This window comes from Staurois parvus, unplaced genomic scaffold (genome assembly GCF_062004578.1).
Source record: "Staurois parvus isolate SC_StPar_1 unplaced genomic scaffold, SC_StPar_1.0 ptg000449l, whole genome shotgun sequence".
NCBI lineage: Eukaryota > Metazoa > Chordata > Amphibia > Anura > Ranidae > Staurois > Staurois parvus.
The window spans coordinates 2,110,205-2,124,410 of record NW_028318245.1 but is presented as its reverse complement, the minus strand read 5'-3'; the positions used below and the strand labels follow the sequence as shown (position 1 = coordinate 2,124,410).

The 14,206-nt window shown below is 44.7% G+C and overlaps 1 protein-coding gene across 1 annotated transcript in view; it reads right to left on the bottom strand.

Moving 5' to 3' along the window:
• Positions 1–3,552: 3,552 nt before the first annotated feature.
• LOC149453271 (uncharacterized) overlaps positions 3,553–14,206 on the bottom strand; it is a 227,083-nt gene continuing 216,429 nt past the window's right edge. The window contains exons 6-9 of the mRNA XM_089688193.1: positions 10,374–10,573; positions 9,084–9,227; positions 8,852–8,990; positions 3,553–6,761 (exon numbers count right to left, since the gene is read on the bottom strand). Of these exons, the coding sequence (XP_089544319.1) occupies positions 4,372–6,761; positions 8,852–8,990; positions 9,084–9,227; positions 10,374–10,573 (2,873 nt within the window). The 3' untranslated portion in view covers positions 3,553–4,371. The remainder of the gene's footprint in view (positions 6,762–8,851; positions 8,991–9,083; positions 9,228–10,373; positions 10,574–14,206) is intronic.

Below are 14,206 nucleotides of genomic sequence, written 5' to 3'. Positions count from 1 at the left end.
TTTGGAGAGCATTGGAACACCTGAATCACATGATATGGAGGGGATTGGAACACCTGAATCACATGATATGGAGAGGATTGGAACACCTGAATCACATGATATGGAGGGGATTGGAACACCTGAATCACATGATATGGAGAGGATTGGAACACCTGAATCATATGATATGGAGAGGATTGGAACACCTGAATCACATGATATGGAGGGGATTGGAACATCTGAATTACATGATTGGGAGGGCGGGGCCAATACTTTTGGCAATATAATGTACAGTGGATATAACAAGTCTACACGCCCCTGTTAAAATGTCAGCTTTCTGTGATGTAAAAAAAATGAGACAAAGATAAATGATTTCAGAACTTTTTCCACATTCAATGTGACCTATAAACTGTACAACTCAATTGAAAAACAAACTGAAATCTTTTTTTTTTTTTTTTTTGGGGGGGGGATGAAGTAAACATAAAAGAACTAAAATAATATGGTTGCATAACTTTGCACACCCTTAAACTTTGTTGAATCCCCTTTTGATGTGATTCCAGCACTCTTTGGGGTATGAGCCTATCAACATGGCACATCTTGACTTGGCAATATTTGCCTCCCCCTGTAAAGCCATTCCTGTTTTGGGGGTCGTCTCGTTGTTGCCCATCTAGTGCGCCTGTTGTTAATTTCATTAAGACCAAAGCAGCTGAAACTGATGAACATCCCCCTCTGTGACTTACCTGACCAGATCCGTATCCCGGGAGTTTCATGGACTTGATGCTGGACTCGGATTACAAAGTAAGGCAAGCTGGGCGTGATCTCAGAGGTCGGGTGCATCCCCATCCTGCCCACTCGAACTGCAGTATTAGTAGAAAGCAAGGAGGAGGCAGGATCCCCCTTGGGGGTGTTTCTGCAGTCCTCCTTGAGAGGCGGGGGCACCTGAAACTGCTGGGGGAGATGGTATGGGGAGGAGAGTCATCTCATCTGGCAACTATGGGTGATTAGGGTGTTCCTAGGCACATCTGGCACGCCCTGTGCACACACAATTGTATGGATCACGCCACTACCTCAATGAGGATGGACCGGGACCCAAGTCACATGACCGAGAGGATATTATGCCTCACCCTGGAGGTCACCTACCTGCTGGCTGTGGGATTAGGAGGAAGAGGCACTCGCTTCCGAATGATGCCAGGAACAAAGATGGCAGCACAGCACATGTGAAGTTCCCCTTTAAGTACACCCTACACTTTTGTAGCGCTGTATATACAGTATGTGAGCGTTTTTTACATGGTCTTATCTTTTAAAGAAATTGCTTTGACGACTTTTGCGCTTCGGGAGCCGCTTCTTCTTCTCCTGATATGAAAACCTAGCTTGGGCCCTCTACTGCACGGCAGAGTAATTCTCAGTCCAACTATCGCAGCACTAAAAACTGTAAAAACAGTCTGGAAAGGAAGGGGGCGCTACACACTGGTACTGAAGGGGTTCAAATATATTTAGGGATATTCAAGGGTTACAATGCAAGAATTGGCCACTGGCAAAAAAAAAAAAAAGTCAAGATAACCCCTCCCAGGGGTCTCCAAACTTCTAAACAAAGGGCCGCTGGTGTACTGTCATTCAGACTTTAGTCCACTGGGAGTAGAAAATGCCCCATCATTGGTGTCAGTGGGGGGAATAGTGCCCCATCATTGGTGTCAGTGGGGGGAATAGTGCCCCTTCATAGGTATCAGTGGGGGGAATAGTGCCCCATCATTGGTGTCAGTGGGGGGAATAGTGCCCCATCATTGGTATCAGTGGGAGGAATAGTGCCCCATCATTGGTGTCAGTGGGAGGAATAGTGCCCCATCATTGGTGTCAGTGGGAGGAATAGTGCCCCATCATTGGTGTCAGTGGGGGGAATAGTGCCCCATCATGGGTGTCAGTGGGGGGAATAGTGCCCCATCATTGGTATCAGTGGGAGGAATAGTGCCCCATCATTGGTATCAGTGGGAGGAATAGTGCCCCATCATTGGTGTCAGTGGGAGGAATAGTGCCCCATCACTGGCGTCAGTGGGAGGAATAGTGCCCCATCATTGGTATCAGTGGGAGAAATAGTGCCTTATCATTGGTGTCAGTGGGAGGAATAGTGCCCCATCATTGGTGTCAGTGGGGGGAATAGTGCCCCATCATTGGTGTCAGTGGGGGGAATAGTGCCCCATCATTGGTATCAGTGGGAGGAATAGTGCCCCATCATTGGTATCAGTGGGAGGAATAGTGCCCCATCATTGGTGTCAGTGGGAGGAATAGTGCCCCATCACTGGCGTCAGTGGGGGGGAATAGTGCCCCATCATTGGTATCAGTGGGAGGAATAGTGCCCCATCATTGGAATCAGTGGGAGAAATAGTGCCTTATCAATGGTGTCAGTGGGAGGAATAGTGCCCCATCATTGGTGTCAGTGGGAGGAATAGTGCCCCATCACTGGTGTCAGTGGCAGGAATAGTGCTCCATCATTGGTATCAGTGGGAGGAATAGTGCCTTATCATTGGTGTCAGTGGGAGGAATAGTGCCCCATCATTGGTGTCAGTGGGAGGAATAGTGCCCATCATTGGAGTCAGTGGGAGGAATAGTGCCCCATCATTGGTGTCAGTGGGGGGAATAGTGCCCCATCACTGGTGTCAGTGGGAGGAATAATGCCCCATCATTGGTGTCAGTGGGGGAATAGTGCTCCATCACTGGTGTCAGTGGGAGGAATAGTGCCCCATCATTGGTGTCAGTGGGGGGAATAGTGCCCCATCATTGGTGTCAGTGAGGGGAATAGTGCCCCATCATTGGTATCAGTGGGAGGAATAGTGCCCCATCATTGGTATCAGTGGGAGGAATAGTGCCCCATCATTGGTGTCAGTGGGAGGAATAGTGCCCCATCATTGGGGTCAGTGGGAGGAATAGTGCCACATCATTGGTATCAGTGGGAGGAATACTGCCCCATCATTGGTGTCAGTGGGGGGAGGAATAGTGCCCCATCATTGGTATCAGTGGGAGGAATAGTGCCCCATCATTGGTGTCAGTGGGAGGAATAGTGCCCCATTATTGGGGTCAGTGGGAGGAATAGTGCCCCAACATTGGGGTCAGTGGGAGGAATAGTGCCCCATCATTGGGGTCAGTGGGAGGAATAGTGCCACATCATTGGTATCAGTGGGAGGAATACTGCCCCATCATTGGTGTCAGTGGGGGGAATAGTGCCCCATCACTGGTGTCAGTGGGGGGAATAGTGCCCCATCACTGGTGTCAGTGGGAGGAATAATGCCCCATCATTGGTGTCAGTGGGAGGAATAGTGCTCCATCATTGGTATCAGTGGGGGGAATAGTACCCCATCATTGGTGTCAGTGGGAGGAATAGTGCCCCATCAATGGTGTCAGCGGGAGGAATAGTGCCCCATCATTGGTGTCAGTGGGAGGAATAGTGCCCCATCATTGGGGTCAGTGGGAGGAATAGTGCCACATCATTGGTGTCAGTGGGAGGAATAGTGCCCCATTATATATAATATATACATTGGTAGGGCCATGAAAAGCCAAAAAAAAAAAAGGGAGGGACTCAGATTTATGAATGTAGCTTTATTTTACAAAATCAGAAGAACAGATTGACACGCAATAAAGCCAAGTTTGAAACAAAATCAAGTCTTGTATCACTGAAGTTCAAAAAGATCAAATAAAAAAAATATATACATGTTGGCAGGGCCATGAAAAAGTTTGTAACAAAATTAAATTATGTATCACTGAAGTTATTGTAAAATAAAAAAATATATACATATGCAGGGCCATGAAAAGCCAAGAAAAAAAAAAAGGGAGGGACTCAACAGATTTTTTTGAAGTGTAGCTTTATTTTACAAAATCAGAACATATTAATACGCAATAAAGCCAAGTTTGAAACAAAATCAAATTTTGTATCACTGAAGTTAAAAAATATCAAATTAAAAAAAAAAAATTATACATTAGCAGGGCTGTGAAAAAAAAAAAAAAAAAAAAAAAAAAAAAAAATCAACAACGGGAAACCAATAGTAATTTATTAGGAAAGGTGACAGATTATTCCCGATTGGACGGGTCAGTACATTTATTACCGTCAGTCCTTTCTGCATCCAGCCGGCTCGATCCATATACACAATAGACACAACAGACCTCCCCAGCAACAACAGACCACCATGCAAAAATAGATCCCCTCCAGTGCCAATACATCCCCCAGCAGCCAGCATCACTAGTTTTTTTTCTATATTAAAACATTTCCCACACACTAAACACAAAGACAGTCCTCACAAGTGTGAGTGTGAATTCTCTTGTGTTTTGTTATAATAGAACATATCCCACACTCTGAACATGGAAAAGGGTGCGCACCCCTGTGGCAAGTTTTGAGGAGAAAGGGCGCTAGCCTGTGTGGCTTTTATGGTGTTTAAGAACGTGTTGTTTTAATGCGAAACATTCCCCGCACTCTGAACATGAGAAAGGGCGCTCCCCCGTGTGAGTTCTCTGGTGTGTAAGAAGGTGTTGCTTTAAAGTGAAACATTTTCCGCACTCCGAACATGAATAAGGACGCTCACCCGTGTGAATTTTCTGGTGTTTAAGAAGGTTTCCTTTTTCAGCAAAACACTTCCCGCACTCCAAACAAGAAAAAGGACGCTCGTCTGTGTGAATTCTCTGATGTCTAAGGAAGTTTCCTTTCTCGTTGAAACATTTCCCGCACTCTGAACACGAGAAAGAAAGCTCTCCCATGTGACTTTTCTGGTGTGCAAGAAGTCCTTTTCCCCCCGTAAAGCATTTCCCGCACTCTAAGCATGAAAAAGGCTGTTCACCTGTGTGAGAACTCTGATGTTTATGAAGACTTTCTTTCTGAGTGTAACATTTCCCACACTCTACACAAGTATAAGGACCCTCACCTGTATGAATTCTTTGGTGTTTACGAAGGTTTCCTTTTTGACTAAAACATTTTCCACACTCCAAACAAGTAAAAGGGCGCTCACCTGTGTGACTTCTCTGGTGTTTAAGAAAGTGTTGTTTAATAGTAAAACATTTCCCACACTCTGAACATGAAAAAGGTCGCTCACCGGTGTGAATTCTCTGGTGTATCAGAAGGTTTCCTTTCTCACTAAAACATTTCCCGCACTCTAAACATGAAAAAGGACGCTCGCCTGTGTGAGTTCTCTGGTGTTTAAGAAGGCTTCCTTTCTCACTGAAACATTTCCTGCACTCTGAACATGAAAAAGGACGCTCCCCCGTATGACTTTTCTGGTGTGCTTGAAGTACTTTTTTCTCAGTAAAACTTTTCCCGCACTCTGAACATGAATAGGGTCGCTCGCCTGTGTGACATCTCTGGTGTTTATGAAGGGCTTGTATCTGAGTAAAACATTTCCCGCACTCTGAACATGGATAGGGACGTTCACCCGTGTGACATCTCTGGTGTTTATGAAGGGTTTCTTTCTGAGTAAAACTTTTCCCGCACTCTGAACATGAGTAAGGACGCTCACCTGTATGAATTCTCTGGTGTGAAAGAAAGTGTCCTTTTTGAGTGAAACTTTTTCCGCACTCAGAACATGAAAAGGGACGCTCGCCTGTGTGAATTCTCTGGTGATAAAGGAGTACATGTTTCAGACTGAAACATTTCCCGCAGTCCGAACATGAGAAAGGGCGCTCACCTGTGTGACTTTTCAGGTGTGTAAGAAGTGAGCTTTTCTGAGTAAAACTTTTCCCGCACTCTGAACATGAAAAAGGACGCTCCCCTGTGTGAGTTTTCTGATGTTTATGAAGATCTCCTACCTTAATGAAACATTTCCCACACTCTGAACATGAGAAAGGACGCTCGCCGGTGTGAATTCTATGGTGTACAATAAGTAAGTTTTTTTCAGGGAAACATTTCCCACACTCTGGGCACGAAAAAGGTCGCTCGCGTTTGTGGTTTCGAACATGCGTAAGAAGTGCCTTTTTGTGAGTGAAAGATTTCCCACACATTGAACATGACAAGGAACTCTCTCCTGTGCGAACTCCTTCGTGGCTTAAAGAAGGTTCCTGTGGATCAGATGGATCTGTGGATCTCTCCGCACCGTGGAGATCTGAAGTCATAGTATAGGATTGATAGGAAGATTCCTTGGGATTAGAGGGATCCATTGATCTTAGATGGACATCTGAAGCCATAGTATGGGGTCTATGAGAAGATTTCTCGGGACTAGAAGGAACCATTGATCTTAGATGGACATCTGAAGTCATAGTATGGGATCTATGAGAAGATTCCTCGGCATTAGAAGGATCTATTGATCTTAGATGGACATCTGAAGCCATAGTATGGGATCTATGAGAAGATTTCTCGGGATTAGAAGGGACCATTGATCTTAGATGGACATCTGAAGTCATAGTATAGGATTGATAGGAAGGTTCCTCAGGATTAGGATTCATTGCTCTTAGATGGACATCTGAAGTCATAGTATGGAATCTATGAGAAGATGTCTCAGGATTAGGAGGATCCATTGATCTTAGATGGACATCTGAAATCATAGTATGGAATCTATGAGAACTCTCAGGATTAGAAGGATCCATTGATCTTAGATGGACATCTGAAGCCATAGTATTGGATTGATAAAAAGATTTCTCGGGACTAGAAGGAACCATTGATCTTAGGTGGACATCTGAAGCCATAGTATAGGATTGACAGGAAGGTTCCTCAGGATTAGAGGGATCCATTGATCGCTCCGAACGACTTACATTTTGAGTAATGGGATTTACTCCGGGAGTACATTGTATGATGCCATGATCTTCTGCATTATAATCTAGAGATAAAAGAAGATGTCCCTCAGGATGACTCCAGACATAGGTTTGAAAACAAGTTTTAAATAAACATTATAAATATTTTAAAGTATTTCATTGAGTCACCTACGTTGGTCTAGACCAGCCTTTCTCAACCTGCTCAGTGCAGAGGAACCCTTGGCCTTAGGGTACCCCTGCTAAAAATCTACAACTCATGATGCATTGGTGTGATGGTCGGTGGGAAGAATGATCCTTACACTTGTGGTCACTGGGAGGAATTACCCCCTTACAGATAGCTAAAATGATCAATAGTGTCAATGGGAACTTATCCGAGAGGCAGAAATTTCTCATAACTCCAGGAACCCCTAGCAACCTCTGAAGGAACCCTAGGATACCATGGAACCCTAGTTGAGGAAGACTGTTCCTTGCATGGTACTTGTGGTCATTGAGAAGAATGACCTCCTTACAGATAGCTAAAAAGATCAGTGGTGTCAGTGGGAACTTATCCGAGAGGCAGACATTTTTCATAACTCAAGGAACCTCTGAAGGAAACATAGGGTTCCATGGAACCCTGGTTGAGGAAGAATGCTCCTTGCACTTGTGGTCATTGAGAAGAATGATCTCCTTATAGATAGCTAAAAAGATCAATGGTGTAAGTGGGAACTTATCCAAGAGGCAGAAATTTCTCATAACTCAAGGAACCCTTAGCAACCTCTGAAGGAACCCTAGGGTACCATGGAACCCTAGTTGAGGAAGAATGTTCCTTGCACTTGTGGTCATTGAGAAGAATGACCTCCTTACAGATAGCTAAAAAGATCAATGGTGTCAATGGGAACTTATCCGAGAGACAGAAATTTCTCATAACTCAAGGAACCCCTAGCAACCTCTGAAGGAAACCTAGGGTTCCATGGAACCCAAGTTGAGGAAGAATGCTCCTTGCACTTGTGGTCATTGAGAAGAATGATCTCCTTATAGATAGCTAAAAAGATCAATGGTGTAAGTGGGAACTTATCCGAGAGGCAGAAATTTCTTATAACTCAAGGAACCTCTGAAGGAAACCTAAGGTTCCATGGAACCCTGGTTGAGGAAGAATGCTCTTTACACTTGTGGTCATTGAGAAGAATTACCTTCTTACCGATATCTAAAAAGATCAGTGGTGTCAGTGGGAACTTATCCGAGAGGCAGAAATTTCTCATAACTCAAGGAACCTCTAGCAACCTCTGAAGGAACCCTAGCGTTCCATGGAACCCTGGTTGAGGAACAATGCTCCTTACACTTGTGGTCACTGAGAAGAATGATAGCCTTACAGATAGCTACAAAGATCGATGGTGTCAGTGGGAACTTATCTGAGAGGCAGAAATTTCTCATACCTCAAAGAACCCCTAGCAACCGCTGAAGGAACCCTAGTTGAGGAAGAATGCTCCTTACACTTGTGGTCAATAAGAATGACCACCTTACAGAAAGCTGAAAAGATCGATGGTGTCAGTGGGAACTTATCTGAGAGGCTGAAATTGCTCAAGGAACGCCTAGGAGCCTCTTGAGGAACTTTAGGGTTCCTCAAGAGGCTCCTAGGTGTTCCTTGAGCAAGATCAATTGTGTCAGTGGGAACTTATCTGAGAGGCTGAAATTTCCCATAACTCAAGGAATCCCTAGCAACCGCTGAAGGAACCCTAGTTGAGGAAGAATGCTTCTTACACTTGTGGTCATTGAGAAGAATGACCTCCTTACAGATAGCTAAAAAGATCAATGGTGTCAGTAGGAACTTATCTGTTAGGCTGAAATTGCTCAAGGAATGCCTAGGAGCCTCTTGAGGAACCCTAAAGCTCCATGGAACCATGGTCTAGGAGATGGTCAGAATCATTGTGGTACGTTGATCTGGAGAGTCATCGCAGATCGGATTGAATCAGGCAGGAATTATTTTATCCAAACTGGGGGAAATTGGTCCAAATTTTATCTGGGTTTTCTTCCCTCACTTGCATAAACTGCTGGCTTCTATACTTTTTGTGGGCAAAAATGTGACCTTTTTTCAAAGCTTGTAAACATGTAAACACATTATTTATACTCATAGACGATAAATTGCGAACTGTTTCTGCATTTAGTGTTTACTACTTACTTTTGTCCATATGTAGAGAAGATTCCTCAAGTTTACTTTTGATAATCATCTCCCCCTCCTCCATAGACTGCTGATCTCCACTCACCAACGTCTGCTCCTCCACTTTAACCTCAACTTTGATGTCTTTCAGTTCTGTGTCCTAAACCCCAAAAGATGAGAGAACAAGAAAGTACATAGATGGATGTCCTCTCCTAGCTTAGAATCTGAGGTCTGGTTGCTCAGTTCCATCTACCTGCTCATGGTGAACGATGCTTGGATCTTTCAAAGAGTAAAAGGAATACAGGTGACCGCCCTCCTCCATAAATTGCCGAGCTCCCCTAACACACATTGGTTCTTCTCTTTTAACTTCAGCTTTGATGTCTTTCAGTTCGTCAACCTAAACCCCAAAGATTATTATTATACAGTATTTATATAGCACTAAAAGGTTTGCTCAGCGCTGTACATTATAGTGGGGGACAGTACATGAGACAATACAGTAACAAAACAGAACACGAGGGATTCAAGGGCCCTGCTCTTTCGAGCTTACAATCTAGGAGGGAGGGGATAGTGGTACAGGAGGAAGTGGCTGTGGGGGATGGAGTGGTGGGAAGAGTGGAGGAGATCGGCTGTTAGGTGAGGGCGGGGTAGGCTTCCCTAAAGAGATGAGTTTTCAGGGTGCGCCTAAAGGTGAGGAGGGTAGGTGACAGTCTGATGGATTGGGGTAATGAGTTCCAGAGGATGGGGGAAGTCCTGGAGAAGTTCTTCAGGGCGTGGGAGGTGGAGACCAGGGAGCTAGAAAGTAGGAGGTCTTGTGAGGAGCGAAGATTACCGGTAGGGTGGTATTGGGTATCAGGTCGGTGAGGTAGTTTGGGGCAGCATTATGAATGGCTTTGTATGTCTGTGTTAGTAGTTTGAATTGAATGCGTTGGACAAGCGGAAGCCAGTGGAGGGAATGACAGAGGGGGGTGGCAGAAGCGGAGCGGTTGGTAAGGTGGATGAGTCTGGCCGCTGAGTTCAGGATAGACTGAAGCGGGGATAGTCTGCGATGAGGTAGGCCGGTGAGAAGGGAGTTGCAGTAGTCCAGACGTGAGATAATAAGGGAGTGAATGAGTAGTTTAGTAGTGTCTGGGGTTAGGATTAGAAAATGTTGTAAAAAGGAACAAGAGATTACATAGGGGGATAGATTATAACTGCTTAGACGGCACTTTTAGGTGTACATGTCCACTTCCCTATCTACCTGATGATGGTGAGGGATGGAGTGATCTTCCTGTATGTAATCCCAGAAATACAGAGGACGGGGACATCTCTCTGGTGGGTTCCCATTACTGGATCCATCTACCTGATGATGGTGAGGGATGGTGTGATCTTCCTGTGTGGAATCCTGGGAATACAGAGGACGGGGATATCTCTCTGGTGGGTTTCCATTACAGGATCAATCTACCTGAGGATGGTGAGGGATGGTGTGATCTTCCTGTGTTGAATCCCAGGAATACAGAGGATGGGGACATCTCTCTGGTGGGTTCCCATTACTGGATCCACCTACCTGATGATGGTGGGGGATGGTGTGATCTTCCTGTGTGGAATCCCGGGAATACAGAGGACGATAACATTTCCCTGGTGGGTTCCCATGACTGGACCCATCTACCTGATGATGGTGTGGGATGGTGTAACCTTCCTGTGTGGAATCCCGGGAATACAGAGGACGGGGACATCTCTCTGGTGGGTTCCCATGACTGGATCCATCTGTAGGAAACACACACACTGACTGAATCCATTGTTTCTATGTGTTTATCAGATGATGGGGGATCTAGGTGGACCCTCCGTACTGCTCTCTCTTTTTCAATAAAGTCTCCTCTTACCCGGTGATGTGAGGGGCGGCTGATTGTCCATCATGACGTCCTTGTAGAGGTCCTTGTGTCCTTCTAAATACTCCCACTCCTCCATGGAGAAATAGACAGTGACATCCTGACACCTTATAGGAACCTGACACACACAATGATACAGTCACCATCCAGACACATCCCTTGTCTGTTACTGGAGAATGTCCCAGAATTCCTGGCACCGCTCACCTCTCCTGTCAGCAGATCAATGATCTTCTTGGTGACTTCTAGAAGGCACTGGTTCCTTCTGTTGTCAGGCAGTGAGGTGGAGGCACTGTGATGGGGGATGTCCTGTGAAGATGGGTGATAAAGGCTCACCAGATATTTCCTTCAATATTTTATAATCCTGAGTATAGAGAGGAAGTAACAATTATCACCACAGACTTCCCAGAATCCTCCTCACCTCTCCGGTCAGGTCTGTGTTTTATTAATAGAGATAAGAGTGATGTCATGTGACCTCCCAGAATCCTCCTCACCTCTCCGGTCAGGTCTGTGTTTTATTAATAGAGATAAGAGTGATGTCATGTGACCTCCCAGAATCCTCCTCACCTCTCTGGTCAGGTCTTAGTTTTACTGCAGAGACAAAACCTATTTTGCACAAGAGGACATACATGACTATGGAGGAAGAGGACGGACACGATGGAGGAAGAGGATGGACATGACTATGGAGGAAGAGGATGGACATGACAGGGGGGTTACTGGGTGTAAATATAAAATCAGATCTCATTACCTCCTCTGCTGCCAGTTCCAGCAATGTCTCCTCTCTACTTCCTCTTAAATTGATGTGTGACCAAAAAACGCTTTGTGTACCTTAAATTACTTCCTGTCAAACTATATTACATCACTTCCTGTCTCTACATTACTTCCTGTTTTTGCATTCCACCAATAGGTGAGATCGCCATCTTTTGGCGAATTTAAGAAATGCTAATTGTGTTTTTTTTTCCATCAATGCCTCTTGGCGAATTCTTCAGCTTTGTCACCTACAGTGTATCCCATTTGAAATCAAAACATATAAAGTACCCCCAACACAAAATACACTATATTGCACGTAGTATTGGGCCGCCGGCCTTTCCACACACATGAACTTTAATGGCCCCCCCAGTCTTGGTCCGTAGGGTTCAATATTGAGTTGGCCCCGCTCTTCCCACGCACATGAACTTTAACCATTTCAATACCGTGCAATTTTCCCCCTTCCTGCCCAGGCCATTTTTCAGGTTTCAGCGCTCTCACACTTTGAATGACAATTGCGCGGTCATACAACATTGTACCCAAACTAAAATTTGATCATTTTCTTCACACAACTAGAGCTTTCTTTTGGTGGTATTTAATCACCGCTGGGGTTTTTATTTTTTGCTAAATTAACAAAAAAAGACCAAAAATTTTGAAAAAAAAACACGTTTTTCTTTGTTTCTGTTATCAAAGTTTACAAATAAATAATTGTTCTTCATAAATTTAGGCCGAGATGTATTCTGCTACATGTCTTTGGTGAAAATAACCCAAATTAGGATGTATTATTTAGTTTGTAGGAAAGTTATAGAGTTCACAAACTATGGTATAGATCTGAATATTGATCAATCCTGAAGTACTGACTGCCAATCTAATTTCTTGAGGTCCAAGAATGTCAGAACAGTACAGATATCCCCAAATGACCCCTTTTTGCAGAGTAGACAGTCAGACGTACTTCATAACAGGCATGGCGAGTTTTTTGAAGTTGTATTTTTTTTGTCATAATTTTTCGGAAAATGAAAAAATTAAAAAAATTATTTTCACTATTTTTTTTTTTACATACTGTCACCAGTGCAGTACAGCGTCATCATATAACTGGCATGGCGGTGAACAGGGACACTGACTGGTGACAGTATGAAAAGAAAAAATATATATATTTTTTTTATTTTTTTTTTTATTTTTAATTTGTTATTACATTTTTTTTTTTTTAAGATTTTTCTTTCATATTTTACTATGACCAAAGTAGTACAATGTTACCATAGTAACATTGTACTACTTTGGGGAAGTGATCAGTATTTTTTTTTTTTTTTTACACAATTTGCTTATAGCAAATAATTACTTTGCTATAAGCAAGCATTTACCTGAATGAAATCGATTCATTCAGTTTTTTTTTTTTTTTTTGTGCTTAGCTGTGATTTGGTCACAGCTAATCACATGACATGTGCATGTGATTAGCTGTGACCATTCACAGCTAGGCACTAGTATACAATGGATGGCATGAATGAAGCCATCCATTGTATACAACTGTCATGTGACCTTCTGTGATTGGTCACAGCAGGTCACATGGTACCAGCAACGGGGGCCGGTACTAGATCTGTCATCGGCCTTGTCCGAGGTACACGGCCGGTGACAGATCGCGCCGCTGCGCGGCTCCGCATTAGCGCAAACTGCGCATGTGCGGGAGCACGCCAAATGGCGTGCACCCGGAATGCCGAAGCACTTTTGAAGCCGCCAAACGGCCATTGGCCGGGCGGCTAATGGTTAATGGCCCCCCAGTCTTGATCCGTAGGGTTCAATATTGAGTTGGCCCCGCTCTTCCCACGTACATGACCTTTAATGGCCTCCCAGTCTTAGTCCGTAGGGTTCAATATTGAGTTGGCCCCGCCCTTTGCAGCTATAACAGCTTCAACTCTTCTGGGAAGGCCGTCCACAAGGTTTAGGAGGGTGTCTATGAGAAGGTTGGACCATTCTTCCAGAAGCACATTTGTCAGGTCAGGTACTGATGTCGTGGGAGGAGGCCTGGCTCATAGTCTCTGCTCTAATTCATCCCAATGGTGTTCTATGGGGTTGAGGTCAGGACTCTGTACAGGACAGTCAAGTTCCTCCACCCCGAACTGGCTCCTCCATGTCTTTATGGACCTTGCTTTGTGCACTGGTGCGCAGTCATTTTGGAACAGGAAGGGGCCATCCCCAAACTCTTCCCACAAGCTGGGAGCATGAAATTGTCCAAAATGTCGCCTTAAGAGTTCCCTTCACTGGAACTAGGGGGCCAAGCCCAACCCCTGAAAAACAACCCCACACCATAATCCCCCCTCCACCAAACTTTACACTTGGCACAATGCAGTCAGGCAAGTACCCTTCTCCTGGCCACTGCCAAACCCAGACACATCTATCGGATTGCCAGACAGAGAAGCGTGATTGGTCATCCCAGAGAACACAACTCCACTGCTCTAGAGTTCAGTGGCAGCGTGCTTTACACCACGGCATCTGACGCTTTGCATTGCACTTGGTGATGGAAGGCTTGAATGCAGCTGATCGGCCATGGAAACCCATTCCATGAAGCTCTCTATGCACTGTTGTTGGGCTCATCTGAAGACCACACCAAGTTTGGAGGTCTTTAGTTATTAACTCTGCAGACAGTTGGTGACTTCTGCGCACTGTGCGCTTCAGCATACGCTGACCCCGCTTTGTCATGTGACATGGCCTACCATTTGGTGACTGAGTTGCTGTTGTTCCCAGTTCCTTCCACTTTGTTATAATCCCACTAACA